Here is a 26,659-nt window from a genome sequence, read left to right as displayed (position 1 = left end):
TGTCATTTTCTGTATGAAAAAATAACAATTTAAAAAATACTCCTGAACAGACTGTGTGTTGCCCTGTTCAAACATTGTTTTATTTCACTGTAAACTGAATATCTTTAGATTTTAGTCGAACATAACAAGACATTTGAAACATTTCGTGCGGTCGCAGTGACTTTGACCTTTGACCTTTGACCTTTGACCACCAAATTCTAATCAGTTCATCTGTCCAACTGAGGGAGAGATTCCTTCAGGGTGATGCTGAGACACCAGGTTCACGGGGACGGTACAGACGAGCTGAAAACACGATGAAGAATCAGAGAAACACTCGACCAGAGGGTTAAAGGTTCATTTCACATGTTTTTAATGACACGGGGCGTTTAAAGAACACGAGTAAAATCAAAGTGGATAATATAGTGAGTTTCCCTGCAACCTTTCAGCAAAGTTAAAACTATAAAAATAATAATAATTTCCAGTCAAAACATGCGTCATCAGAGCAGAGACAGAAAACACAGAGTGTTTGTCACGTCACAGGTTTGATGCCAGCAGCAGAAACATGGCTGAACACTGTGAGTTTTTATTCCTGCTGCATCATTAAACACATTTCCACAGAATCAACGACTGAGAAGAAAAGTCTGAGCGAAGGAGAAGGAGCTTCAGTCTGTTTGGATCTCAGGTCGGACTCGAGTTTCCTCATTGATTCGAAGGAGAAGGAGAAGGAGGAGGAGGAGGAGGAGGAGGAGGTGTGAATCGTCTCCGCTCACACCAGACGTCACTCTGTGATGAAGTGGACGAAGGTGAGAGGAAACACTCCTCGTCTGCTTGGATCTGCTTCAATGTGACCGATCTGAGAAACAACAGAGACGAACTTTAATTAAACCAAAGAAGAAACTTTCACTTCCCATTTCATTATTTAGTAAAACCTCTTATATGAGGGACAAAGAATGACGTAAGTATAAATAAATAAATAAATGTATAAACAGCATTTTACATTCTTTTACATCCTTTACATTCATTTATTCATTTCCCTCAGTGTCTGACAACATGATGATAGGATTCCTACAGAGACAGAGCTTTTTATTAAAGAGGAAGATCCTTTTAGTTTAACCACAAACAGCTCTATATATCACTACCAGACTCCATTGACAAAAACAGGGATTTAACCAGGAGCTGCTGGAATACCACTGCCTCCATCTGTTAGTGTGTCTGTGTTACTGTGTGGTACTTTTACCTCAGTAAAGTATCTGATTACTTCTTCCACCACTGAAAGTCACACAGTAACACAAACAAACAAACAAAGTGGTGTTCCAGCAGCTCCTGAGTTCTGCTCAGTAAAATTCCTGTTTTTGTCAATGGAGTCTGGTCTGGTTCACCATTCTTGATCAGTGCTGCACCGATTCCAAACAGTTTTGTCTCTATCAGTCATTTACACCTAAAAACAGAAAAAATAAGACCCAGGTTTTGACAACACGTCGTCTCACTCACCCACCACTCGCTGTCCTCCTCCCCCTCCACCACGATCACCTCCCCCTCAGTGAACGTCAGCTCGTCTGGATTATCAGCCGAACAGTTGTAGATGGCCTTCACTCTCTGAGGCTTGAGCTTCTACACACACACACACACACACACACACACACACACAGTTCAGTCACGGGTTTAGTTCACTGAGAGCTGCTGGACTGTATGCCACTGTCAGCAGTGACCTCTGACCTCTGACCTCTGTCTGTGCTGCTGTTGTGTTTGAGGACTTACAGAGAAAGCAGTTCTGGGTTTGGGTGTTGGAGGAGTTGGAGTCTGAGGAGACTTGGACTGAGAACCTGCAGAGAAACAAGACGACAGAGTTAAACACCTGTTACCAGGTTGGGGTGTGTGTGTGTGTGTGTGTGTGTGTGTGTGTGTGTGTGTGTGTGTACCTCGTTTGTCCACAGATGGAGTCCTGACAGGAGGTCTCTGTGGAGGACGCTTCACTGACCTGAAATCAGAAAAAATATTAAAACTCCCAGACTGATACCAAACTAATCTGACCAGTACAGACCAGTACAGTTCAGTACAGACCAGTACAGTTCAGTACGTACCCGGTGGGTGATTTGGGAGACTTGGGAGACTTGGGTCCCGGTGGTCCTGATGGTCTGGTCTGGTGGCTGGGGACTGGAGGGGGCAGAGGTGGAGCTTTGTAGTGGGGTGGTGGTGGGATGGAGGGTGGAGGTGGGATTGCCGGTGCCGGTGGAGGAGGCAGAGGGGGGAGGGGGGTGTTCCTGGCCGACACAGGCTTGGCGTCCATCACACTGGGCTTCTTGTTCACTGGAGGAGGAGCAGCTGGGAGAACTGGGAGAGGAGCAGAGATCAGAGGAGAGTTTCTGTGGAGCTGCTTCAAAGTCACAGCAAACAACTACAGTCAGACACAAAATGGCCGCTGGTCGTTGTCAGTGTGGAGCTGACAGGAAGTGACACTCACCGTACATGGAGGAGTTCCTCTCAGGGGTTTGAGGGTTGGGGGGGTCAGAGGACGACCTCTGTCTTCCAACGGTGTCCACGGCAGGAGGTTTACCGTGACCTGGGGGGTCGGGGGGGCAGAACCACATGTCTCAACATCTTCGCAGTCTCACCCCCTCTCCCCCCGCACACACACACACACACACACACAATACGATACAGAATGAACCGACCCCCCCACCATCCTCTGACCTCTGTGTGGAGCTCGGGGGGGCAGCGGGGGCGTCGGTCCCGGTGGCGGCAGGTTCAGGTCCAGCATGGTGCCGTAGGTCTCGTTGCTGATGATGGTGCTGGGGACCTGAGGCCTGTGTTTGTCCCGGACCAGGCAGGCGGCGTCCCGGGCCAGTGCCGTCAGGTTGGGCTGCATGGGGCCGCTGCCGGGCACGATGCAGCTGACCGGACGCTCCTCACGACGGTTCGGGATGGGCTGCAGGGAAAAGACAGTTACACATCCTGAACGTCTCTACTCCTGGTTTCAGTCCGTTAGATAAAAACCACCTCACCTTGTCCTCCATCTCGTCCTCGCTCTCGTCCAGGTCCTCGTTCTGGAGACGCCACTCGTACTCGACGTGAACGTGGACATTAAACTTTCCGGTCTGAGCCTGAGTCAACTGAAAATACATCATGAAACTGTAAAAAAATAAGTCAACTCAAAGGTCCACTTACTGTCTTTTTCTGACCTTTCTGCTGCATTTCATGGTCGTCAAAAAGAAGCTGATAAATGAACCTTTATATTCAGATTGTTTCGTTACACCGACACAAAAATGAATTAATTCTAAAGTTTCAGTGTTTAAATGTATGTAAATGTAATGTAGGTTTATTGTGATGTTCGCTTAGTATTAGTTATGAAATAAATCTTAGATCAGTTTTAGCCTAGCCACTGTAGCTTTGATTTCTTTCATTCAAGTTTTCTTTTCCTTTATTTTATTGTTCAAAGTTCAATGTTGTGTAATTTACTCAGGTTCAATTAAGTTTAGTCAGACTGAGTTTATTTTACTTTAAACTCTATTTGTTCACTCAGTTTTTGGTTCAGTTTAGTCTTTTACTGCTCACACAAAATGTTAAGTTATAAAACTGAAAACAGCCTCTGTGCTAATGAGACAACACTAAACTGAACAAGCAGCTCGTATAAAACTCATTTAAAAGGAAGAAAGTGAAGAGTTTGATCTCACCAGTTCTTCACACTGAGTGTGTCGGAGGCGTCTGGCGATGTCCAGCGCCGTCTCTCCTGCTTCGTTTGCTAAGGAGGAAAATTAACAAAACAAAGAATTTCACTAAAAACTGAGACTGGAAGAAACAAAGCTAAATGTTAGCAGCGATGCTATCTGCCTTTATACATCAGAAAACTCTGTGTTTAATGGACCAGTTTACTACTCTTAGATCATCTGTTGATACAAAAGATGAAAAGTTGATTTATCCAAGATTCAGCCAATGGAGACCATGAATTACTCAATTACTACGTCCTGTGCAGAAGACGGTTTTATCTCCTGTCTGAGTTCTTACTGATGGAGGTTGAGGCTTTTCCTCTCAGCAGCAGTTTGAGACACTCGCTGTTGTCGGTCAGGCAGCAGTAATGCAGAGCTGTGCTTCCTCTGGTCGTCTGCTTGTCCAGGTTCGCACTGAAACACACACACAGGTGAGTCACTGATCGTTACAGTAATGATCTGACTAACAGCAAAAACTAGAATTACAGACTCGTGGTTGTTGCTCCACCAACCAGTCCATTCATCCATTATCTACAGCCTATCGGGGTACACCCTGGACAGATCACTGGTCCATCACAGACATACATACAGAGACAAACAACCATTCACACCTACAGGCAATTTGGAGTCACCAGTTAACCTGCATGTGTTTGGACTGTGGGAGGAAGCTGGAGGAGAAAGGTCTGGTCCAGTTGAAGTTAAAAACATGTTTTGCGAGGTCACAGTAACCTTTGACAACCGAATTCTGATCAGTTTGCCTCAAGTCCAAATGAACGTTTTACCAAAGAAATTCCCTCGAGATGTTCCTAATTCATCAGGTTCATGGGGATAGGACGGACGACCTGAAAAACATAACGTCTCCTGCTGCAGCTGTCTGCGGTGTGGAAGAATAAAAAAGTCTGACACTTCTCTCTCTGAAAGCCTTTTTCCTGACAGTCCTGATGTGCAGCACTCACCTGTTCTGAGCCAAGAAGTCGACGATGTGGAGGGAGTTCCTGTCGACCATTCGGACGGCCAGGTGGAGCACCGTCTCTCCAGGTTCCTGTTGAGAACAAACAGAACAAACAGACTTGTCAGTGAAAGCCTCATGCAGACAGAGCTGATGGCCCATCAGACGACTGTGAATTACTGTGGTCGTACGTGTTCATTGGGCTGAGGGATGGCCTCCATCAGGTCCACCCCCTCGGCGTAGACCTGGATCAGAGACAGGATGTCCCTGTTCCTGACGGCCTCGTATAAAACCTGCAGCCTGGACGCGGCATCAGCACAACGCCGCCGAGCAAAACGCTTCTCGGTGTACTTGGCTGTGATGTAGTCCTTCCTCATCTGCCTAGAAACCAGAGACAGTCGGAGTTTAATCACTGTTTTCCTTCCTCTCTGATCGTTTCTCTGTGAACCAGCCTGTCACTCACATGTCGCTGCTCGGATTAGGTTTGGTGACGTCCTGCTGTCGACAGATCTGCCTCCATAATCTCATTGAAGCTGGCGTTTCCCACATTCTTCGCCAACTAAAACACAACAAACACAAAATGTCAGGTGGATCGCATCAGTGCTGACGTTTCCTGGACTCAAACATTCACATCCTCAGTCTCCTGCTCAGATCAATCAACAACTCAAACTGTCACGAGACCTGATGTAAAATAAAAGTGGACTCACCAGCAGCTCAGAGGTTCCCAGGACATCCAGGTCCAGACTCTGTATCCTGGAGTAGTGGACCCCCATCTCTCTGTGGATCCCAGAGCACTCGATGCAGATCAGCACACCAAGGTTGGTGGACAGCCAGGTGGGGGCTGGGGGGAGGACCAGGTGGGAGTCGGGGGGAGGTTAATACAGTCATTTAAAACACAAACATCCATCAGCTGCAGAGACTCTCTCAGGTAAACCACAGGTGGAGGAGGTGACTGACACCTGTTCACTTCCTGCAGCTGTGACACTGAAACTCTCAGTGTTAACATCTTCCTGCTACAGAAACTGGTCGGACCAGCAGCTGAGGAATGCCTGAAAAGTACACACATCAGTCTCTGAGAGGTACTACTGCAGCACTGCTGCTACTCTGAGTACAGTCTCTGAATCTGTAACAATCTCTGCTTTGAGTAGCAGCAGTATTAGCAGCAGTAGCGGAAGTTTCAGGCATAGCAGAAGTAGTAACAGAAGAAGTAACAGGAACTGAATGTGTGCAAACAGAAGCAGCAGCAGTAACAAGAGCACACAGTACTGCAGTAGTAGTGTAGTAGTGGTAGTACTGACCAGTAGCTCCACAGTTGTAGCAGCAGCAGCAGTAACAGAAACATCTGCTGTAACAACAGTACTGATAGTAGTAGTAGTAGTACCAGAAGTATCAGCAGTGGAAGTAGTGGTATTAATACTTATAGTGGTAGTACAGTGACAGTAACAGTAGCAGTAGTAAGCAGTAGTACTGACCAGGCGCTCCACAGTCGCAGCAGCCGTCGTTGCCGCTCATCCTCTTCACCTCTCCGACGATGGCCTTGGTCAGCTCCTGGACGATGTTGTTCTCTCCTTCGTCCTGGTCTCCTTTGAAGGCTTTGTTCAGAGCCTCCTCCTTACTGTTCTGCAGCACCGACACCCAGCTACACAGAACACAACATCATACACCAATACCCAGCTACACAAACACAACATCACACTCCGACACCGTCCTAACCCCAACCCTACTTACACCTGACACTCCGCCTCGTCCTCGGCCTGGAAGTGGTAGGTTCTGTCGTCTGACGGAGGGAAACACAGGAGACGTCAGGTTAAATCAGACAACACAACAACATCAACACAACATGTCAGTGTGACTGTGAACAGGATGACTCTGCAGCCTACGTGAGAACAGGTCGAAGCTCTTCTTCTCATCCGGGTTCCTCTTCACCTGGCAGGTGAGCAGGTTCAGTTTGGCTGGAGGTCTGTTAGGCTGCGAGACAAGGAGCAGGGAAAAGATAAATCTGTATCAGTACCAGGCTCCATTGACAAAAACAGGAATTTTACAGAGCAGATATATTAAACTAACATGGAGGCCAGATTAGCACTAACCCTAATTAGCCTTATTCTGGCCTCTCTCCACTGGTTTCCTGAGCGGTTCTGGGCTGATTTCAAAGTCCTACAAACCCCCACCAGACCTTTTAACCCCTTATTCCAGCTCCAGGACCCTCAGGTTGTCTGACCCCTGGGGCCTGGTGATGGTACCTTGCTGTTCCAGCCCCTGGACTGTGGACCTGGAATCAAGAACCAATGGAACCATTGGAAGGGGTAGATCTAATAGAGATCAGATCTGTACTCTCCATTGTTTGGTTGTGGTTCACATCTGAAAGTTGTCTCAGATTTATTCGCTGGTGTTAGCGTCACGTTAGTGTCGACTAACATCTGAGTCTTTACAAACCACCCTCTGAGGATAATGAATGTCCACAACAAATGTCAGAGAACTGTGCACAGCAGGTGCTGAAGGAAAGATCATGTCAGGAGTCATTAAACATCCAAAGGGTTCATCCTCTGACGATCAGGAATAAGGTCAGAACATTTCATCATTCTTGAATTTAAATATAAATTTTGTCCTGAAAACTGTGTTACAGGAAAAAAACTGTAGATCACCAGAATAATTAAGGTCATCCTCTGAGGAGCAGGAATGTCCACATCACTGTCAACAAACATCACTATATCTTGTAGATTTTGTTCCTGCTGATCATGAAATGTGAACATGTGTATTTGTTGTTTGTAACAGAAAGATCCTGAAGCTGAAGCAGAAACAAGGGAAATCAAAGAAACCGCCCCCGAATTAAACCACAGCTCGTCTTCTTCCCACCCTTCTCTCTTTCATCCTTTTCCTTATGCTCTTCCTTCTCCTCCTTTTTCTCTTCCTCTGCTGCTTGCTCTGTCCTGATTGGCCGTTTGACTCTTCGTTCAAATACTTCAAAATAAAAGACAGAAGGAACAAAAAAAGAAGGAAAAGGAATAATAAGAAGCTAAATTTAAAAATTTATCCCCAGCTGAGCCCATACGGAGACTTCTGATTGGACATGCAGGCAGGAGGGCGGGAGCTTGTCATGCAGGAGGAACCAATAGGAGAGGAGGATCTGGCGTCTTACCGTGCCGTGGCAGATGGTGAGGAAACCGTTCCTCACCGAGCACTTCCTCTTCTGCCACACCTTCCTCAGTCTGAGGAGGAGAGAGTTCACATACGTGTTAATGACAACACACATGATGATGAAGTTATCTTCCTGATGGATTCTGGGACGCTGAATTCACTCACCCCTCACTCTTCTTGTAGAGGACTCCGGAGTATTCGGTGCCGTAGGCTTTGTTTCCTTGCAGCTGATGGAGGCTGTAACCTGCGTTCTGCTTCGCCTGAGAGTCCTGAGAAAACACGACACAAACCTGAGGTTAACCTTCACATTTATATGCGATGTAAAGTTTGTCCTGAGGGTGGTGCTAGAGGAAAATCGTGGCGTCATTAAAATCTGAAGGGTTCGTCCTCTGAGGAACAGGAGTGAGGTCTGGGCATTTCATTAAAAATTGTTTTCTTGAAATCATCTAAAACTAATTTGATGATTGGATGTTTCTTATTGAAATGCATCCTGGGAGTTGTAGTTGACGTCTCTCCTTGTAACTTTGAGTGTTTGAGTTTTTTCACTGATAAACATTCAGGTCTCATCTGATCTTGATTTGCGTTGGTGTCCCACCTCTTTCTGTTCAGACTGCAGTGAGGCCTTCAGGACGTCTCGGAGCTGAGTCAACTGCTTCCTCTCTCCATCCTGACTCTGTTTAATCTGATGAACAGAGGAAGAGACAGAAATCAGTGGTGGAAGAACCACACTGTAAAAAAACATCAGCATTAAAATGATAAAGAATTAGAGGTGAAATGTGCTGAAAGTTTCCCCTCATGCAGAATGATCTCGTTCAGTTTTATATTAAAATGGGATCATGTCTAAACCCTCCTCCTCACCGCGGTCAGGTCTGTGGCCAGTTTCTCTACTGAGGGTCTCAGACTTTCCACAGCTTTCAGTCCGTCCTGGAAGAAACTGAACATACACACAGAGAAAACACTCAAGTTTAACTCTAAAATAAATGCTAATGTTTTAAAATAAACAGAATAAAATGACCAAGAATATAGATTTCAGATTAATCCCAGACTATGTTATTTAAGGTGGACCTTATTATTCTTTGATGTTTCTGCACAGATACTGAATAACAGATGACCTCTGCTGGTTCTGTCTGACTGAACACGTTCTGGGTGTTTTTTTGTGACGTACTTGCACTGAGCGTGAAAATACTTGATGAGGTTCTGGAGGAAGTCGATGCCTTTCTTCGTTTTGATCTCGTTCACTTTGAGGAGATACTGCAGAGAGAAACCAGACACTAATTCATCATCTTCTGTAACTCTCATATTAATTCCACCAATGTGATTTTTAAAATGAATAAATCAGGTGACCTTTGACCTCTGTATGACCTGACCTCACACATCTGCAGCTGAAAGAGTTGTCTCTCCTTCTCCATCTCCTCTGCGATTTCTCCTCCGCTGAACTCAGTGCGAATCATCCCGTGCTGCTTGGCGTGCTCCCTCTTCTCCTTCTCGATCTTTGCTCTGCACAGGTCAAAGGTCAAAGGATCTTGATGAATGCTGCGTCATGTGTTAAAATATTCAAATGTAAAAGCTTGAAATCTGTTATTTGAGTTGTTTATTATTTATTTGAATCTGCAGCAGAGGTTTTATTTGGTTCAGAAACTGATTTAGTTTTTCTCACAGTTTGGTCTCGTAATCCTTCCAGGCTTTATCGAACGGCTTCTTCAGATCCTGACGGAGGCAAAGACGTCACATAATTAGTCTTAGCTCCGACCAATCAGATCGCAGCTCTGACTCACAACAAACAGACAGACAGACAGACAGAGAGGACTTTGACCTGTGAGTCAGTCAGGAAACATTTCTACAAGATAATCAGTGTGTGAAGTTTTAACTGATAAAAACAGGAGGGAACGGAGTCCTTCACACCTGAGGACAGATTTTAGTTTGTATTACTGTTCTTTATTCTAAACTAGAAAAAAAATTCAACTGAAAAACATCCCAAAGGAAGAAGAGAAACAGATTATAAAAACAGCAGAAAGACATTTACTGCAGCTTCTTCACCACCAGGACCCAGAACTAATGGTTTTAGTCATTTTTTGAGTGAAAACTAAACTTTTCCCTCGTTTAAGTTTCTTGATTTTGAAGGTTTTCTCTGTTTTAATGTTATAGTAACTGAATCTCTACACTGACTAAGACGTCATGTCGAATCTGGACATTTTTCTTTATTTTCTGATTCATCAATTATTATGAAAATAACTGTCACATTAATTGATAATAACAAAATACTCGTCAGCTGAGGCCACAATATGAGAGGGTTTCTGCAGGACAGTCATGACTAAAAACAATAGGTTCAACATTTATTTATCAAACACACTGTGTGTCAGTTTCTTTCAATCGATAACAACTGACAAAGTTTAATGATGTCATAACGTAGTGAGGGATCATGGGAGTTTTCACCATCTTCTGTTGTTGACATCTGCTCAGCTGGTTTCTCTGAAACCTTCAGATCAAGACATCTGATGACTAAAATACTTGATCTGGGTTAAAATGTTAAGTTAAAACCCATCAAGATCTAAAAAGTGCATCTCAGAAATCAGACTTAAAAAGACTTAAAAGTCAGTTTTGATGTTTCTGACAACAACACTGAGACATGAACAAAGGGGATGTGATGCATTGACAATGGACAGATGTCTTTCTCTGTACTTCCAGCAGTAAATAACAATACTTCCTAAAAAACGTAACCTGAACCTATGTATGAATTACTGAACAGGCTGATTCCTGTTCGACCACAAAGAGACTAAAATCATTGAGCTTTATCCGACACGAGTCAATGATTCCAACAAACTGTCTCCTGACAGACAGAAGTCATAATAATGTTCCTGTCTACAGCCAGAAAACATGTTCAAGACCTTTGGCTAAGACCTTCTGAGGCCTTTAGTTTTGAGGGAAATGAATTCAAAGCTTTTCAAAACCCTTTAACTGAGACTGAGGGGAAGCTCTCAGAGTGACAGAGGAAACAGAAACACAAACCCCTTTCACTCCTTTCAGGTCTCCCTTCAGCAGACTGTCCAGAGGAAAGGTGATGATGTTGTTCATGTTTTGCAGCTGCAAACAGACGAGTCGAGTTAAAACCCACGCATCAACAGTCAGAGAGGAAAAACTGCTCTGTGTTAAATCCTAATAAGAGTTCAATGTGTAGATTGTTGTGTTTGTATGAAGCCAGTTCCTCACCAGGTTTTTGAAGAGCGCAGACAGCTCTTTAGTGAAAACGGCGAACTTGAGGAAGGCGGAACCAACCTCAGCGTCGTCCCTGCAAACTAAGTTATCTCCAAACTTCTCCATGGACTGGATGTACTGCTCCTCATTGTCCACATGATCTGAAACACATGGGAAACGGATGAAACAGGTTGGAGTTATGGTCGAAAACATGTGAGGTCACAGCAACCTCGAATTTGGATCTTTCACCACCAAAATATAATGAGTTCGTCACTGAGTCCAAGTGAATGTTTGGGCCAAATTTGAAGAAATTCCCTCAAAGTGTTACTGAGATATCTCGTTCACAAGAATGGGACAGACGAACGGCTTTATTTACAGCATATTTATAGTTTCATTAAAAAGACTCTGTTATTTCCTCAAACAGCTGCTCAGTGTAGTTTTTATCAAACAAGAGGAAATATAAAAAGCGTGTGTCAGGGACTTTCTTCAGCAGTGGATTAATCCACAGTTGGAGCTGCAGTGTGAGTTTACGGCTCAGAAGAATCAGATGTATCACATCTTCAGACTTTAAAATGTGCAGCAGAGTGAGACCTCTCCACTCTCTGTCATCATTTCCCATCATGCCTCTGTGGTGGTGAACCTCAGCTGCTGCAACAAAACCAGAGTGAGAGTGAAGAGGAACAAAGAGAAATCCTCCTGAGAGTGAAAAATGAAAGCGATGTTGAGGAGAACGACCGTCTGTTACAGGAAGTGAAACTGTTGTCGATCCACACGGCACAGAGTGAACACATGAATCAGCTGATCACTGAACAGTCTGTGGTTCAGGGGAAAATTAACACTGGTTTAACTTCATTTCACTGTTTAACTTCTTTTAAAAGGATAACTAACATTTTTTAAAACCTCTCTGATTTACACAGCTACAGAACTTTGTGTTGGTTCAGGAGGATGTAGTTTGTGGTGATGTCAAACTGTTGTTGTCCACAGCTCATCAGAAAACTGAACTCTGTTCAAACTTTTATGAATAGAAGATGAATATCATCTATTGATCAGCCCACTGATTAATCGCTCTGTGTCTGATTCACACCTCGTTTTGTTTTGTTTTTGACTTTGTGTTGTCTTGTATTGTGAAACAACATTGTGGACGTTTGTATCTCAGTTTCAGACCTGTTGGTCAAACAAAACGAAACATCTGAAGGGAAACTGTGACTTGATTTTTTTAGATGAAATAGATTAAAAGACACAGTATTTTCTACTGGATATTTTAGTCTGTTGGTGGAAGAATAACACAGTTTTTATCTTTTATATCAGCATGTGTTTCTCTGCATGTTTGTGATGTGTGTTGTGTCTCGACGAGTGTGTGAGCAGAGAAATGTGCAGGAAAAAAAAGAAAAAGAACTCTGTGAGTTTTTAACAAACTGAAGTCTATCAGGTCTGTTTCCATTAGACTGTTTGTTACTGACTGTTTATACTGACTGTTTTACTACTGTTACTGACTGTTTGTTACTGACTGTTATGTTACTGACTGTTTATACTGACTGTTTGTTACTGACTGTTTATACTGACTGTTTGTTACTGACTGTTTATACTGACTGTTTGTTACTGACTGTTTATACTGACTGTTTATACTGACTGTTTGTTACTGACTGTTTATACTGACTGTTTGACTGTTACTGACTGTTTGTTACTGACTGTTTGTTACTGACTGTTTATACTGACTGTTACTGACTGTACTGACTGACTGTTACTGACTGTACTGACTGTACTGACTGTTACTGACTGTTTTACTGACTGTTTATACTGACTGTTTGTGACTGACTGACTGTTTATACTGACTGTTTATACCCTGCAGTGTATTAAACATGTTGTTCCTGGTTTTGAGACTCGGCTGTTTACAGCTGATAACAGACGTGTCGCCTCCTCTCTGATACAAACGTCTTCAGTTTTTATCAGATTCTGTTCTGACACCAAACGCTTTGTGACGGTGAAGATTCAGTCGTTTGTTTTTCTCCTCTGTGTGGTTCCTCAGACGATCAGACAGGGAGGTGGAGGCGGGCGTCCCTCTCCCTCGGCATGCTGGGACAGGAGGTGGGTATGACAGGAATGTTTGGAGGTGAGACTCCACCTGTCTGAACACAAACCCACCATCCACCCTGACACTGCAGCTGAACGCACCAACATTCTCCAGGAGGTTTCCAGGACCTTTTCAATGATCTGGATTTTGAAACTGAAAAGTTTCTACTTTTGTTGACTCAGGAACAGTTCATCGACTGAATATTAACCAGCCAATATTCAGATTATTGATTAGTTGATCTTTGGGGCAAAAATGCCAAACGTTTCAGGTTCCAGATTCTTAAATGTCAAATCTGTTTAGATAAAACAGGAGATGTTTTCCACAGTGCTCTGACATTTAAAGGACAAAACAAATAATAAATTAACTGAGAGTAAACAGATGATGCACAGATACTAGCAGGGATCTGATCTGGATTTGGGTCGTCCCTCCTCAGTCTTTTATCTTTCACTTACAAACAGCACGATGCGAATAAAGAATGTGAGGATGTGAAATACACAGTGCAGGACATATGTTTAGGATATCTGAGGGACAGTCTGAGGTCCTGACGAGGAGGCAGAGACCAAGCAGGTCAGCGTGCTGAGAGACTGAAACTTATTTCCTCTCAGTAACAGATGTTGACATGTTGAATGTGCAGCTGTGTGTGCGTGTGTGTGGTGTGTGTGTGTGTGTGTGTGTGTGTGTGTGAGCAGAGTGAGCGAGGCCTCGTGGTGAGGGCTGCTGGGTATTTTTGGATGGACTGAGGCGAAGAGGTTGAAACACTCACTCTGACCAGACGTGTTGATGGACTTCACCGACTTCTTGATCTTGTACAGAACTGATCGGTCCACGTCCAGAGCCTGAGGACAAAGACACAGAATCAGGACTCAAAACTCTGGAAATCACATCACAGCTCAGTGCAGCAGACAGGAGTCGCTTTAGTTTCCATGTTTGTACGTCGATACATTTCACTGCAGAGTGAATGAAACACAGAGCAGCAGGATCATGATAAACTTCGACCTGCAGAGTTTCATCAGCCTGTTCAGCTCTAACGTCTAAAGCATCGACTGCACATCAAGTCCAAACCACAACATTTATACAGACAGACAGAGAGCTGGTTAACCACAGCTGTCCTCTACATTTACACAGTTCAATCAGACTAAATACATCATGTGTATAATTACACTGCTTCACTTTCACAGCAGTCTGTTCACTTCATGGACGTTTATAATGATGTCAGTGAGGCGACAAAAATCATTTTCAAACAACAAGAAGCAGGTGGTCAAAGTTACTGAGTTACTTCTCTGTCAGTGACTGATTTCAAATATTTAAACCAGAGTTCAGGCTTCACACTCATCATCAGTTTAGATTCAGCTGCTGCTTCTCTCCACAAATCAACCTGAGACTTTTTATTCAAGTTAGTCATCTAGTCAGTTTTCTCTTGTGTGATGCATTCAAAGACACTCTGACGTCTGAGAACTGCATCACGATTAGAAAATCAAGTTCAGAAAACAAACGATATTAAAAACCATGAACAGTTTAAAGACTCTGAGACTTCTGTTCTTTCTGACTTGACAAAGAGTTTTTTTTCTAAACAGTTTCCTGTTTTATTTCATCATAATTTCCAAAAAGGGAAACTGACTCTCGTGTTTTATTTTTCTGCTTTAACTTCTCTGACTCTGGATCCTCAGAGAAATGAAGAGAAACCAGAGGAGGGTTGAAATCTGACAGGATGATCAGTGAAATGAAGAAATCTAAACAGCCTGTATCCAGAAACCTGCAGACATTCAACAAAACAACAGTTAGAGTCACAGTCAGACTTTAAACTATAAAAACAAACGACTTCAGCTGCTTCTGCTGATTTTAACCGATTAGAACGTGATGAATTAGATAAATGTTTGTTAATGATGATGTTTGTGTTTCTGACAAATCTTCTAAATCATTCTCGTCTTTAGTTAAATACTGAGGTCAGACGATCATGTACACTCAGTGTTTCTGTGAATCCATGTTCCTCTTTGTAAATCAAAGTGATTCAGCAGCAGCTCAGCGCAAACCTGACGAGTTTTAACCATCAAACATCAGAGCAGAGTGAAAATCTGTCAGAACAGACTCTTCGGGATGAATGCAGACCCTGAAACCCACTGATGAGTCCTGAAAACCTTTCAAGGACCTCTGTAAGCCCTTCAAGACCTCCTGAAAATCTTTTAAAGAGTTTCAAGTGACCACGACGACCAGACGACCCCCTAAAGAATCTTTAAAACTCTTGAGGATTCTTGAAAAACCAAGTGGAACCATTAAGACCTTTGGAACATAAAGAATGCCCAAGACCTTTCAAGGACATCAGTAAACCTATCAATACCAATGTAAAATCCTTCAAGGAGCCATGAAATGCCCAGAGGGTGCCTAGACCCCTAGACCCCCTAAAGAATCTTTAAAAACTTTTAAAGGTTCTTGGAAACCCCAATGGCTCCGTCAAGACCTCCCCATGGGCATTAGAACTTCCTAAAAACCCTGGAAATGTTTCAAGGACTTCTGTAAACCCTGCAGCCTTGGGTTGCCATTAAAGCTCCTTTCGCGAACCTTTCGAGGTTCATGAGAAACCAGATGGGACCATTAAGACCATTAAGACCTCCTCATGGGCCCTTGGAAGTTCCCAGAAACCCTGGAAACTTTTCAAGGACGTATGTAAAAACTTCAACACCTCCTTGAAATCCTTCAAAGAGCTGTGAAAAGTCGAGGGACGTTTAAAGCCTGCACCGGGGAATCCCAAGAACCCCTGGAACCTTTAAGGGTTGTGTGTAACAGCCCTGGACTCCTGATCCATGGAGCCCCGCCCACCTCACTTCACTACACTCACCTGTTTTATCAGCTTCACCTGAGTGAGTCACAGCTCAGTGACTCAGTGAGTGAAACATGTAGAAGTTAGTGTTTGACTGTGAGCGAAGGTTCAACAAACCGAGTCTCAGGTTTGTTTCTAAAGACGAGTCGAGCAGGTTTTTAAACTCATGTTGAATCTTTAGATCGAGGTGGGACAGGTGAGTGCAGGAGGTGGGAGGTGAGGAGGGTGGGACAGGTGAGTGCAGGAGGTGGGACAGGTGAGTGCAGGAGGTTGGTGATTAAGATGCTTTAAAACAGTCGGCACTTCTTCTTTTCTGAGTCAGAGCTGAACATCAAACATATTTTTAGATTCAGAGTGACTCGCACTTTCTGAATCTGTCACATCCTCTTAAACAACAGCAGAACTTTTACTGAGCTGCTGGAATAACACACTCCATCTGTGTGGTACTTTACTCATGTAAAGTATCTGATTACTTCCTCCTCCACTGAAAGTCACACAGTAACAAACACACTAACAGATGGAGGCAGTGGTATTCCAGCAGCTCCTGGTTAAATCCCTGTTTTTGTCAATGGAGTCTGGTAGTGATATATAGAGATGTTTCTGTTGAATAAACAGCTGTGAGGAGAGAGGAGAGAGGAGAGGAGAGAGGAGGAGAGAGGAGGAGGAGGAGGAGGAGAGGAGGAGGAGGAGAGAGGAGGAGAGGAGGAGGAGGAGGGGGGGGGGGGGGGGGGGGGGGGGGGGGGGGGGGGGGGGGGGGGGGGGGGGGGGGGGGGGGAGGAGGAGGAGGAGAGGAGGAGAGAGGAGGAGGAGGAGGAGAGGAGGAGAGGAGGAGGAGGAGGAGAGGAGGAGAGAGGAGAGGAGAGAGGAGGAGGAGGAGAGAGGAGGAGGAGGAGGAGAGAGAGGAGAGAGGAGGAGGAGGAGGAGGAGGAGGAGGAAGAGGAGAGAGGAGAGAGGAGGAGAGGTGAATGGAGACTTGTTGGGACTCGATCAGATGGGTGAGGCCTCGTCGCCCCGGGTCCTCTGGGCGGGAACGTCCCAGCATGCAACAGGAGGAGGAGGAAGACAGGAAGTGCTTCTCCAAACGTCACCTGACGTTCATCTCTGACGTTAACTCACTGAATGAAGTGTTTGAATAAAGACAGAAAGCTTCAAACTGAACGTTAGCATGAAGCTAACAGACGCGTTCAGAGCCTCAGTTAAATCCACCTGAGCCACGACCCTGAACACAACCTGACTCCCAGAGACCACAGGTCTGACCCTCAACAGGCAGTGAAAGACTGGAGGTCAGACCTGGGGTCATGTGATCTGATCATGAACCAGCTGATGAAGTCAGACTCTGCTGATGTTCGTCTCTGTTTCCTTCACCATGAATAAAGTTCTTCCTGTTTGAAGCGTCGTGTGTTTCAGAGTCTGGATGATCTGAACCTCTGAGGACCTCTGACCTGGAACCTGCTCCAGGGGCCTCGAAAGTGCCTTAAAAACACCTGGAAACCTGAGCGCCTGCAGGAACCTGCTGTGATCAGTGAGGGGGGGGTTTACTGCTCCTCTCTGACCACGACCTTTGACCTCTCACTTCCTCATGTGACTGAGTGTTAACTGATCATCGCTGCAGCTCTTACAACACAGAGGAGGCTCAGCTCTGAGCTGTTAGGACAGGAAGTGCTGCTTTCTCTTCCTCTTTCTGCCTTTTTACTGACACACACACACACACACACACACACACACACACACACACACACACACAGTGCTGCGTTCACGGCCTGGAACAAACTCACCAACCCCGGACCTCCACAGGTGAACAGTGTGAGTGTGTTACCTCCTCCAGAGCAGCCACCGTGTTCCTGCAGTGGGACATCCGGGTACTGAAACTGGACGTGGTTCGGAGCTTTGTAGTCCTCATTAGTCTCTGCGATAAACTCGGTGACAGAGATGAGCTCCGGCATCGTGAGATCCTGATCCTGATCCTGATCCACAACAAACTGTCCCGAAGCTTAAAACTCTCCGAACAGACACGACAGAGTCCGAGCCGCGGCCTCAGGTAAAAACAGCCACACCTGGACCGAGACTCACACAGATCCGCGACCAAAGATCTTGTCCTGGTCCCGGGTCGAGCTGCTCCTCATTTCTTCAGACTTCTCTGAACAGACCCGGGCTCGTTTCCATCGTCTGATCCGCGGAGGTGAAGCTGAGGCCCCGCAGCACAGAGCCGAGCGTCCCCGTCACATTCCTCCGTCCTCCCGCTGCAGACACCTGGGGAGGCTGCTCCGAGCAGGGCGGGGTCACAGGGAGGGTGGGGGGGAGGGGAGGGAGGGGGAGGAGGAGCTCTCACTCTGCTGCTGTTTCCAGACACCACAATCACAGAACCCGGAAGTAACGGAGTACATTTACTCCGTTACTTTCCATGAATACTCTACTGCATGAAGAGGCAGATGTTTGAGTTTTTACACATGAAGTTTCTTTGTGTAACTTACTGTAACAGAACCAACAATAAAACATGAAACTACTGCTCATGTGAATGTTTCAGTATTAACATTCAAATAATCAGATCCAGTATAAAGACATGATACTACAACACTCTGACACGGTCCATCCTCTTTACCTTAGAGAGCATTTTACTGCACATATTTCAACTTGGAACAGAGGATTTTGATTTTCCTCCTCCTGTTCCTCAGTGATTTGTCCTCATGTAGAATCTGTAGAAAAACATGAGACAGTAACAGACTCTGACTTTATTCAACTGTTACAGTCGTGATGAAATCAAAGCAGGAAGTTGTTTCCTGTTTGTGTCTTCATATATTTAGTGATAATATGAACAGAATATTAAACTATTTACACATTAAAAACCTTTTTTCTTCATAGATTAAATCAAACACTCACAGTTTTTCTGATGCTTTTATTTTGAAAGTACTTCCTGGTTTATGTTATTGTTGACTTGTTTTGTCTGAATAAAGTTTATTTAAAAACTCAGCCACAGCCACATGTTGTTGGATTAACTCAGGTCATCTTTACTGTCACTGTTCTTACTGAAAAAATAAAGTAGTCATGTTTAAAAAAATATGTATTTCATGTACTTTTACTGCACAAAAGAAGTTTAACATCTGAAGTTACAGCTGAAGATTTTACATGAAAATATCATGACATCATAACAGATGATGGATATAGATTGATTATAGATTCAACTCAAATAAAAACAGTTGGAGATCAAACTACAAAGTAATGTATGAAGTATTTTAAAGTAGCTCCACCTACTGCTGACACAGTAATACTGCAATAATACAGCAACACTCAGAGGACTGATGATATGAGGAATACTTTTACCTCTGATACTTGAAGCTGAACTTTAACACTTTGACTGTTTGACTTTAGTTAAAGTCCTGATGTTACTGATGTTATTCAGTGTGGTCACTGAGAAACATAAGGTTCTCTCACTTCACTCACCTGAGGAAACACCTGTTCAGGTGTAGGAAAGTCCACCTCTTCCTTTTCACAGTGGTTCTACTGAACGTATTCATCAGTTCCAACAATCAGCCTGAGTCCCATCATGTTCCACCTGGAACAATGGCACACCTGCTCAGACAGGTACATCGCTAACAGAGCTGCTCTATGGACAAGAGGATGGTTACTCTGGTGTGTTTTTATTGAGGAAATATTTCCCTGAGCTGTTTGATTGTGTTGACCTTTGAACTTCTGGACCAGAGTCTCTGTTTGAAGTCAGTGTCAATCAAACGACTGTAGAGACTGAAAATTACCACAAAGAGAAGTAATTCTATTCTTCTATTGTTTTCATCTGTGCTGAGATGTTTTTATTCTGTTTGTTCTTTGTGTTCAATCATGTAAAAGACTCAACCACAACCTACAGTACACACACCTGTCAGCAGCAGATACTGTCAGCCTGTTGTCTTATTGTTCATGTGTATTATTGTAAACAGTGAGGTAAATGAGGATCACAACATGAGTGTGTTTGCTGTGTGTTAACAGTAACACAGCAGTGTAATCTGTGCATGTGTGTGCATGAAATCAGTGACCCCCCCTCTGTAAATAAACAGACTGCTGTCTGTGACTGAGCAGCCGATGAACTTTGTCCTGCAGCAGTGGATCTGTCTGATTCTTCAGGCTTCAGCAGGACGAGCAGCAGCTTCAGCGTCTCTTCTCCCTCCACAGGAAACCTGAGTAAAAACTCATGATGGCAGAGAGGAGGGCAGCGGCGAGGGCAGCGGCAGAGCCCGACTTCCTGCAGTTTAATGACCTGGCCTGTGAGACGGTGGGAGGGAGGGTGAGTCACTGAAACACACAGAACACATGTTAATGTTTGAACAACAGACATTTCACCGAACATGGGGCCTGGTGCAGTTAACCTGACTTGGTTTAACAGTAACACTGTTGGTGCTGATCATGTTCTCTGACCCATAATGCCTCAGTCAGTCAGTCTCTGACATGTGACCCATTATAATCAAAACACCTTATATATTACATATTTAATTGATCCTTTTAAGGTGGTATGAACTCAAATAATCACAAGTTTATGACAGAGGCTTTATGATCAGAATGAATTGTTGTATTGTTCATGTTTTATTGTGTTTCTGATGAAGTAACAACATCTTCTCCTGCTGATGTCTCAGGTCATCTTTGCTACAAATGAATGGTTCGCTCCTGCTGCAAACCTGCTGAAGGTAAAACAGTCTGATCAATGACCATGTCAAGTTCAGAACAACACAGAAAGATTTTTATTCCAGCAGCACAACAACTGAAAAACTTAGACTGGACCACACCAGAAGAAGGTGTTTGTCTTTGTTAGTTCATGTAAAGTCTGTGTGTTTGTTCAGAGAGAGCCACCACAGTTCATCACCTCTGCCTTTACTGAGTTTGGAAAGTGGATGGATGGATGGGAGACGAGGAGGAAGAGAATACCTGGTTAGTATTTGGACACAAGGTGATTTAACTAATGTTAAAACTGTAACATGTTAACAGGTTTTTCTTTGAGCCTCCTTAAATCAGATTAATCTCTCTTTAATAATGTCAGACCCTTAAAATACGAGAATGACAACATGTTCATTTCACAGTTTTTTTACAGTCAACTTGAACAAACCTTGTTTGATTATACATGAGATCAAATACTCAACACCTCAACTTATAAATAAAAAAATAGACTGTAAAGTTGATGTTGCAGAAATATGAGACTACATTAATACAGCATGTTCTGTTGGAGATATTTTACAAAGTAAAATGACTGTCAGCGCCTCTGGTGGTCAAACTGTTTCTACATGGCCTCAGACATACTGTTTACCTTCACTGATCAGCTGGAATATATCATCACATCTGTGATGAACTAATATCAACTCACATCAAACATCTCAACAAAACTACCTGAAAAAATTAAGTTTAAATGTTCATTCGGCCTTTGACACCAAAACTCAAACACAGCAGTCAGACTGGTTCTCAGTCTTTGTACTGTATGTGTCAGTATGGGTCACCACAGTATTATCTGGTGTTTCTGTCGAAGGTCATGACTGGTGCATCATCCAGCTGGGAGTACCAGGGCTGATCTACGGCTTCGATGTCGACACGTCTTTCTTCACAGGAAACCACTCGCCCTACGTCTCCATCCAGGCCGGCTGTCTGGGTACTGACCTCTGTCTTACACTCATCATCCTCCACACTTGTTTCAAAATGATTCCCAGACACAGGAAGGACAGACACAAAGACATGGTGTCTTCTTGTATAAACCATAAAACAACGTCCATAAAAACAATCCTGACACTGGAAACAGACACTGAAACTGAAATAGACTAAAGAACTGTTTTTGTTCCTGTTCCTCACCAGACGAACCTCCCACCTTCACCCTGGACGGGGACCGAACCGGCATGGCCGCCTCTGACAGCCAGCTGGCTGCTGTCGCCAAGGTAACCCTGAAAGTGGGGATGTCACCACAACCAGCTGGTCACCATGGTAACGTGGAGTTGACCGACTGGCAGCTGACGTGTGGTTTCATTGACAGCTGGGCTCGGAGGTGTGGCCGGAGCTGGTGCCTGTGTCGGAGCTGCAGCCTGGATACTCAGACTGCTGCCACAACTACTTCAAGGTCAACTTCACCCATAGGGTCACACACCTGCGCCTCAACATGTACCCAGGTACACACACACACACACACACACACACACACACACACACACACATACACAGTTGTATAATACCTGTGATACTGTGTGTGTCATCAGATGGAGGGATATCCAGACTGCGGGTGTACGGCGTCGGGCAGAGAGACTGGTCGTCTGTCTCCACCCGTCAGGATGTCGACCTGGTGGCTCTGACCAATGGCGGAGTCTGCCTTGGCTACAGCGACGCCCACTTTGGGCATCCACGCAACATGATTGGTTGGAATCAGTGCAATTAATTTGCACATTAGTGTTTTATCTTCACAGATGGTGTTTCTGGAAAATAAGTCTCATTTCTTATGTTGACATGATGTTAAGTCAGTGCTGCTCCTGTCAGACAGTCGGTGGACTGCTGACACCACTGACACTGGTGTGATGTGTTTACAGGCTTCGGTCGAGCTGCCAATATGGCTGATGGATGGGAAACAGCTCGCAGACTGGACAGACCCAAAGAACTGAAGGTTTGATCACAACCACCCAAACCTTAAACTTATAATAAGACTAAACTCTCAGTCAGCAGTTTGAGGTGAAGACAAGATGTTTTTCAGAACATGTCCCTGTTTTCTAAACTGTCCTCACTGCATCTGATTATCAGTAAAGGTTGAGTTTGAACCTGGTAACTGTTTCCCTGCTGTTGTGTTGAAGGTGGACCAGAGGGGGATCCTCCAGGTTCCTGGTTGGGAGTGGGCCGTGTTCCGTCTTGGTCATCCTGGAGTGATCAGCAGCATCGAGGTTGACACCAACCACTTCAAAGGTGGAAGGACGTCTCAGCTGCTTCATTAGAAAACCTGTAACACTGACAGGAAACTTTAACCTGATGTTTTTCCATCCAGGTAACTTCCCAGACTCCTGCAGGATCGAGGCATGTTCTCTGACCCCTAAGGAGGAGGCTCAGTGCATCAGGACCAGGTGGGAGTCTGGGAAATGGCAGGTCCTCCTCCCCCCTCAGAAGGTCGGTTCAAACAGTTTGTGAAACTCTTTTTATTTGCCACATAAAGAGATTCCTCACTGTCTTCTTCTCTGTGCTGCAGCTTCGTCCTCATCACAGGCATCTCTACAGCGAGGCCGAGCTGACCCTGACCCGACCTGTCAGTCACGTCCGTCTCATCATCGCCCCGGATGGAGGCGTCAGCCGGCTGCGGCTCTGGGGTCGACCCACGCCGATCACTGCAAGCTCCGACCAATCAGCAGACACCAGCCTCCAAACTCTGAACCTCCAAACTCACATCACGGCTTGTGCTGCAAACACAGAGGACGTAAAGGTTTTTAATACAGTGAAGAAATAAAACACAAAGTCACACGACAGTCTGATGGCCTTTTATACTTCAACACCTAAATAAACACAAGTTAATAATACAGACAGAATCAATCGTTCTATTTCACACCAACAGACATTTCTCACACTATTCATTCTGTATTTATTGATCAGTTCCTTCTTTATTAGAAAATATCTGGAATAAGGTCCAAGGTGACATCTTTGTTCAACAGATCCAAGATATTAAGTTTATTTTATTTAGAAAAACAAAAGATCTTCACCCTGGAGAAGCTGGAACTAGAACTGCATCATACCTCCACCAAGACCAAATTATATTTTTTCCACCAGACTGTAGAAACTCACTGATGTCTATAAGAAACCTGATGTTCAAGTCAACTGTGTTTGTACCTCCTGTAATGTGATCTTTGAGAAGCCCAGAAAAAAACATAAAAAATGCCATTAAACCACCACAGAAGAAGATGAGGTCATTAGAGGAGCTTCAGTCAAAGTTCAGATGGAGGAAACACATGATGGATGGTCCGTGGACAATCTGTCCATTACAACTGTTTGGTCATATGGTCAGGTCAGAGGTTTCCTGCCTCTTCCAGGGTAAAAACTCACAGGTAAGAAAAAGGTGTAAAACCTGAGAGAGAGTAAAACTAATGAATGAAAAGAAAGAAACAAAGAGAATAATCAGAGAGAAAGTGAATCAGTGATGTTCGGAGCTTTGAGTTTTCCCTCTGTTTTCTCTGTTCCTGACAACCTCTGAACAGAGTAGGTCAGCAGATTAATTTTCTCGCTTTTTATACTTCCCTTTATTTCACAGGAGATATGTTGAACTTTTAACTGCACTAAATGTTTTTGATAAGTCTAAACCTCTTTAACAGTGAGGTCGATATCTTTGATGAACAGCTGGTAAAAGACAAACACCGTGAGATCAGCCACTGTCCTGAGATCAGTCTCACTACAGGAAGTAGAATGAGTCTGACCTGACTGCAGGGTTTTTATGCTCCACCCCTGCAGTGACGTCACATTCACCGTCAACTCAGGTGAAATCGATCTTGAACACACCTGATGACAAAATGGGTGGAGCGGGAACACTTCCTGATATCTGATCCGTGTTTGGCCGGGTGCAGACTTTTTTCATGTTACTTTCCTTGATAAAAGTAACAGCCAAATATACAAGTGCACAGTTTAAGTTTTGTTGGGTGTTTGTTATTCCAACAGTCAATATGTCACTGTGTTCATTGCAGTTCTGATCTTCTGAACTGGCCATTTGACCTTTGACTTTGCATACTCCCCAATGTGCTAATGGATGGACTGGTTTGGTCTATATTTGCTTCTATCACTAAATGAAAGGAAAGCGGTAGAGCCAAGTTAAGGCCGTAATTTTAAGTGCAGCCCCTGGAGTCTGAACGCTCCCTCACCATAAACTCTGTGATAGTCCTGATTGTTGCCTCTGACACTGCTCTACCAGCTCCTGACATTTGGCCTCTGTACAGAGTCAAAGCTCTGTGATGCTGAGGTCTTCACTCTGAGGGGTGATCAGGGTGCAGCTTCTTTTCTTCTGCTTCATTTCCTTCTTCCTCTTGAGTCATTACTGAGTCGTCTGCCAGTCACCTGCCATCCTCACTTCATCACTGGAGGAACCTGAACTCATCAGTCTCCTGTAATAAGTTGTGTCAGATTGGAGTCATTCATTTTCCTTAAAGTTGATGTTTTCTCCACAGAGTTCAGCAGCAGAGCTCAGAGGTCCACAGTGATCAGTCTGCCCAGCAGCATCAACCAGACCTGGACTCCATATTGATGGTCTGTACATGTACTGTTGAACTACATCAACCACAGATTAAATGCTGAACTACCATTCAGGTCCTAACAGTCTCCATGCTGCTCTGTTTAGACCAGCAGGCCTTCAGACTAACACATGAATCACAGGTTGTTTTCTACCAGTTTAAATTCAATGTTCCAGTTTATCATCTGTTCCAGCTGCTGGAAGAGAACATCATCACTTTTGTGAAGAAGGAGCTGAAGAGAATTCAGAGGGTCCTGAGACCAGATTACCCAGAATGCTTATAGCTGGCTGGCATTGGAAACAGTCTTAACACAGAAGTTCACTTTGGACTGGGCTGAAGACAAAGCCAACCAGGACATACACTTCACATTTCCATTCACTTTCAGAGAGCTGAATGTGCTGAAAGAGAAAAAGTTCAGCTTGGTGGAACTTGTTCATCACTTCTTTACTGAAACCAAAGAAGCAGGAATCTGCAGGTTTGAAGAGTTCCAGGTTGTGTTCATCTTTGACGGTCTGGATGAGTGTCGACTTCCTCTGGACTTCCACAAACAGGCCAGCAGGATCATCTCCCACATCAAGACCTCACGAAGCCTCCACATCATGTGCCACATCCCAGTCTTCTGCTGGATCACTGCTACAGTTCTGGAGGATGTGTTGAAAACCAGAGAGGGAGGACAGTTGCCCAAGACCCTGACTCAGATGTACATCCACTTCCTATTGGTTCAGACCAAACTGAAGAACATCAAGTATGATGGAGGATCTGAGACAGATCCACACTGGAGTCCAGAGACCAGGAAGATGATTGAGTCTCTGGGAAAACTGGCTTTTGAGCAGCTGCAGAAAGGAAACCTGATCTTCTATGAATCAGACCTGACAGAGTGTGGCATCGATATCAGAGCAGCCTCAGTGTACTCAGGAGTGTTCACACAGATCTTTATAGAGGAGAGAGGACTGTACCAGGACAAGGTGTTCTGCTTCGTCCATCTGAGTGTTCAGGAGTTTCTGGCTGCTCTTCATGTCCATCTGACCTTCATCAACTCTGGAGTCAATCTGATGTCAGAAGAACAATTAACACATTGGGTGATTGGACTTTTCTCCTCCTTGTGGTCTAAAGTCCTCAGAGACAAACCTGAACCAGCACATCTCTACCAGAGTGCTGTGGACAAGGCCATTACAGAGTCCAAATGGACACCTGGACTTGTTCCTCTGCTTCCTCCTGGGTCTTTCACTGCAGACCAATCAGACTCTCCTACGAGGTCTGCTGACACAGACAGGAAGTAGCTCACAGACCAATCAGAAAACAGTCCAGTACATCAAGAAGAAGATCAGTGAGAATCTGTCTCCAGAGAAAAGCATCAACCTGTTCCACTGTCTGAATGAACTGAATGATCGTTCTCTAGTGGAGGAGATCCAACAGTACCTGAGTTCAGGAAGTCTCTCCACAGATGAACTGTCTCCTGCTCAATGGTCAGCTCTGGTCTTCATCTTACTGTCATCAGAAAAAGATCTGGATATGTTTGACCTGAAGAAATACTCTGCTTCAGAGGAGGCTCTTCTGAGGCTGCTGCCAGTGGTCAAAGCTTCAAATAAAGCTCTGTATGTGCACGTACATCCA

The 26,659-nt window shown here is 44.5% G+C and overlaps 2 protein-coding genes across 2 annotated transcripts; one reads left to right on the top strand and one right to left on the bottom strand.

The window, feature by feature from the left end:
- Positions 1 to 325: 325 nt before the first annotated feature.
- asap2b (ArfGAP with SH3 domain, ankyrin repeat and PH domain 2b) lies at positions 326 to 18,142 on the bottom strand. The gene is given in 30 exon segments (XM_018688742.2): positions 326 to 832; positions 1,471 to 1,590; positions 1,738 to 1,802; positions 1,899 to 1,957; positions 2,061 to 2,310; positions 2,441 to 2,539; positions 2,671 to 2,905; positions 2,982 to 3,089; positions 3,651 to 3,718; positions 3,982 to 4,097; positions 4,640 to 4,725; positions 4,824 to 5,013; positions 5,096 to 5,133; positions 5,135 to 5,191; positions 5,340 to 5,473; positions 6,105 to 6,271; positions 6,361 to 6,409; positions 6,513 to 6,600; positions 7,769 to 7,838; positions 7,933 to 8,036; positions 8,363 to 8,449; positions 8,626 to 8,701; positions 8,933 to 9,018; positions 9,135 to 9,264; positions 9,425 to 9,474; positions 10,774 to 10,848; positions 10,975 to 11,120; positions 13,794 to 13,866; positions 17,662 to 17,724; positions 17,726 to 18,142. Coding segments are annotated over 30 exon segments (3,027 nt in total). The 5' UTR covers positions 17,789 to 18,142; the 3' UTR covers positions 326 to 757.
- Positions 18,143 to 19,928: 1,786 nt separating this feature from the next.
- On the top strand, positions 19,929 to 23,297 carry allc (allantoicase). The gene is given in 12 exon segments (XM_018688747.2): positions 19,929 to 20,118; positions 20,465 to 20,515; positions 20,669 to 20,756; positions 21,346 to 21,465; positions 21,666 to 21,745; positions 21,841 to 21,973; positions 22,061 to 22,216; positions 22,385 to 22,458; positions 22,643 to 22,751; positions 22,831 to 22,949; positions 23,029 to 23,169; positions 23,171 to 23,297. Coding segments are annotated over 12 exon segments (1,203 nt in total). The 5' UTR covers positions 19,929 to 20,025; the 3' UTR covers positions 23,210 to 23,297.
- Positions 23,298 to 26,659: the final 3,362 nt, after the last annotated feature.

The sequence above is a fragment of the Lates calcarifer genome, linkage group LG7_1 (genome assembly GCF_001640805.2).
Source record: "Lates calcarifer isolate ASB-BC8 linkage group LG7_1, TLL_Latcal_v3, whole genome shotgun sequence".
In the NCBI taxonomy this organism is placed as follows: Eukaryota; Metazoa; Chordata; class Actinopteri; family Centropomidae; genus Lates; species Lates calcarifer.
This window is presented reverse-complemented; position numbering and strand designations above follow the sequence as displayed.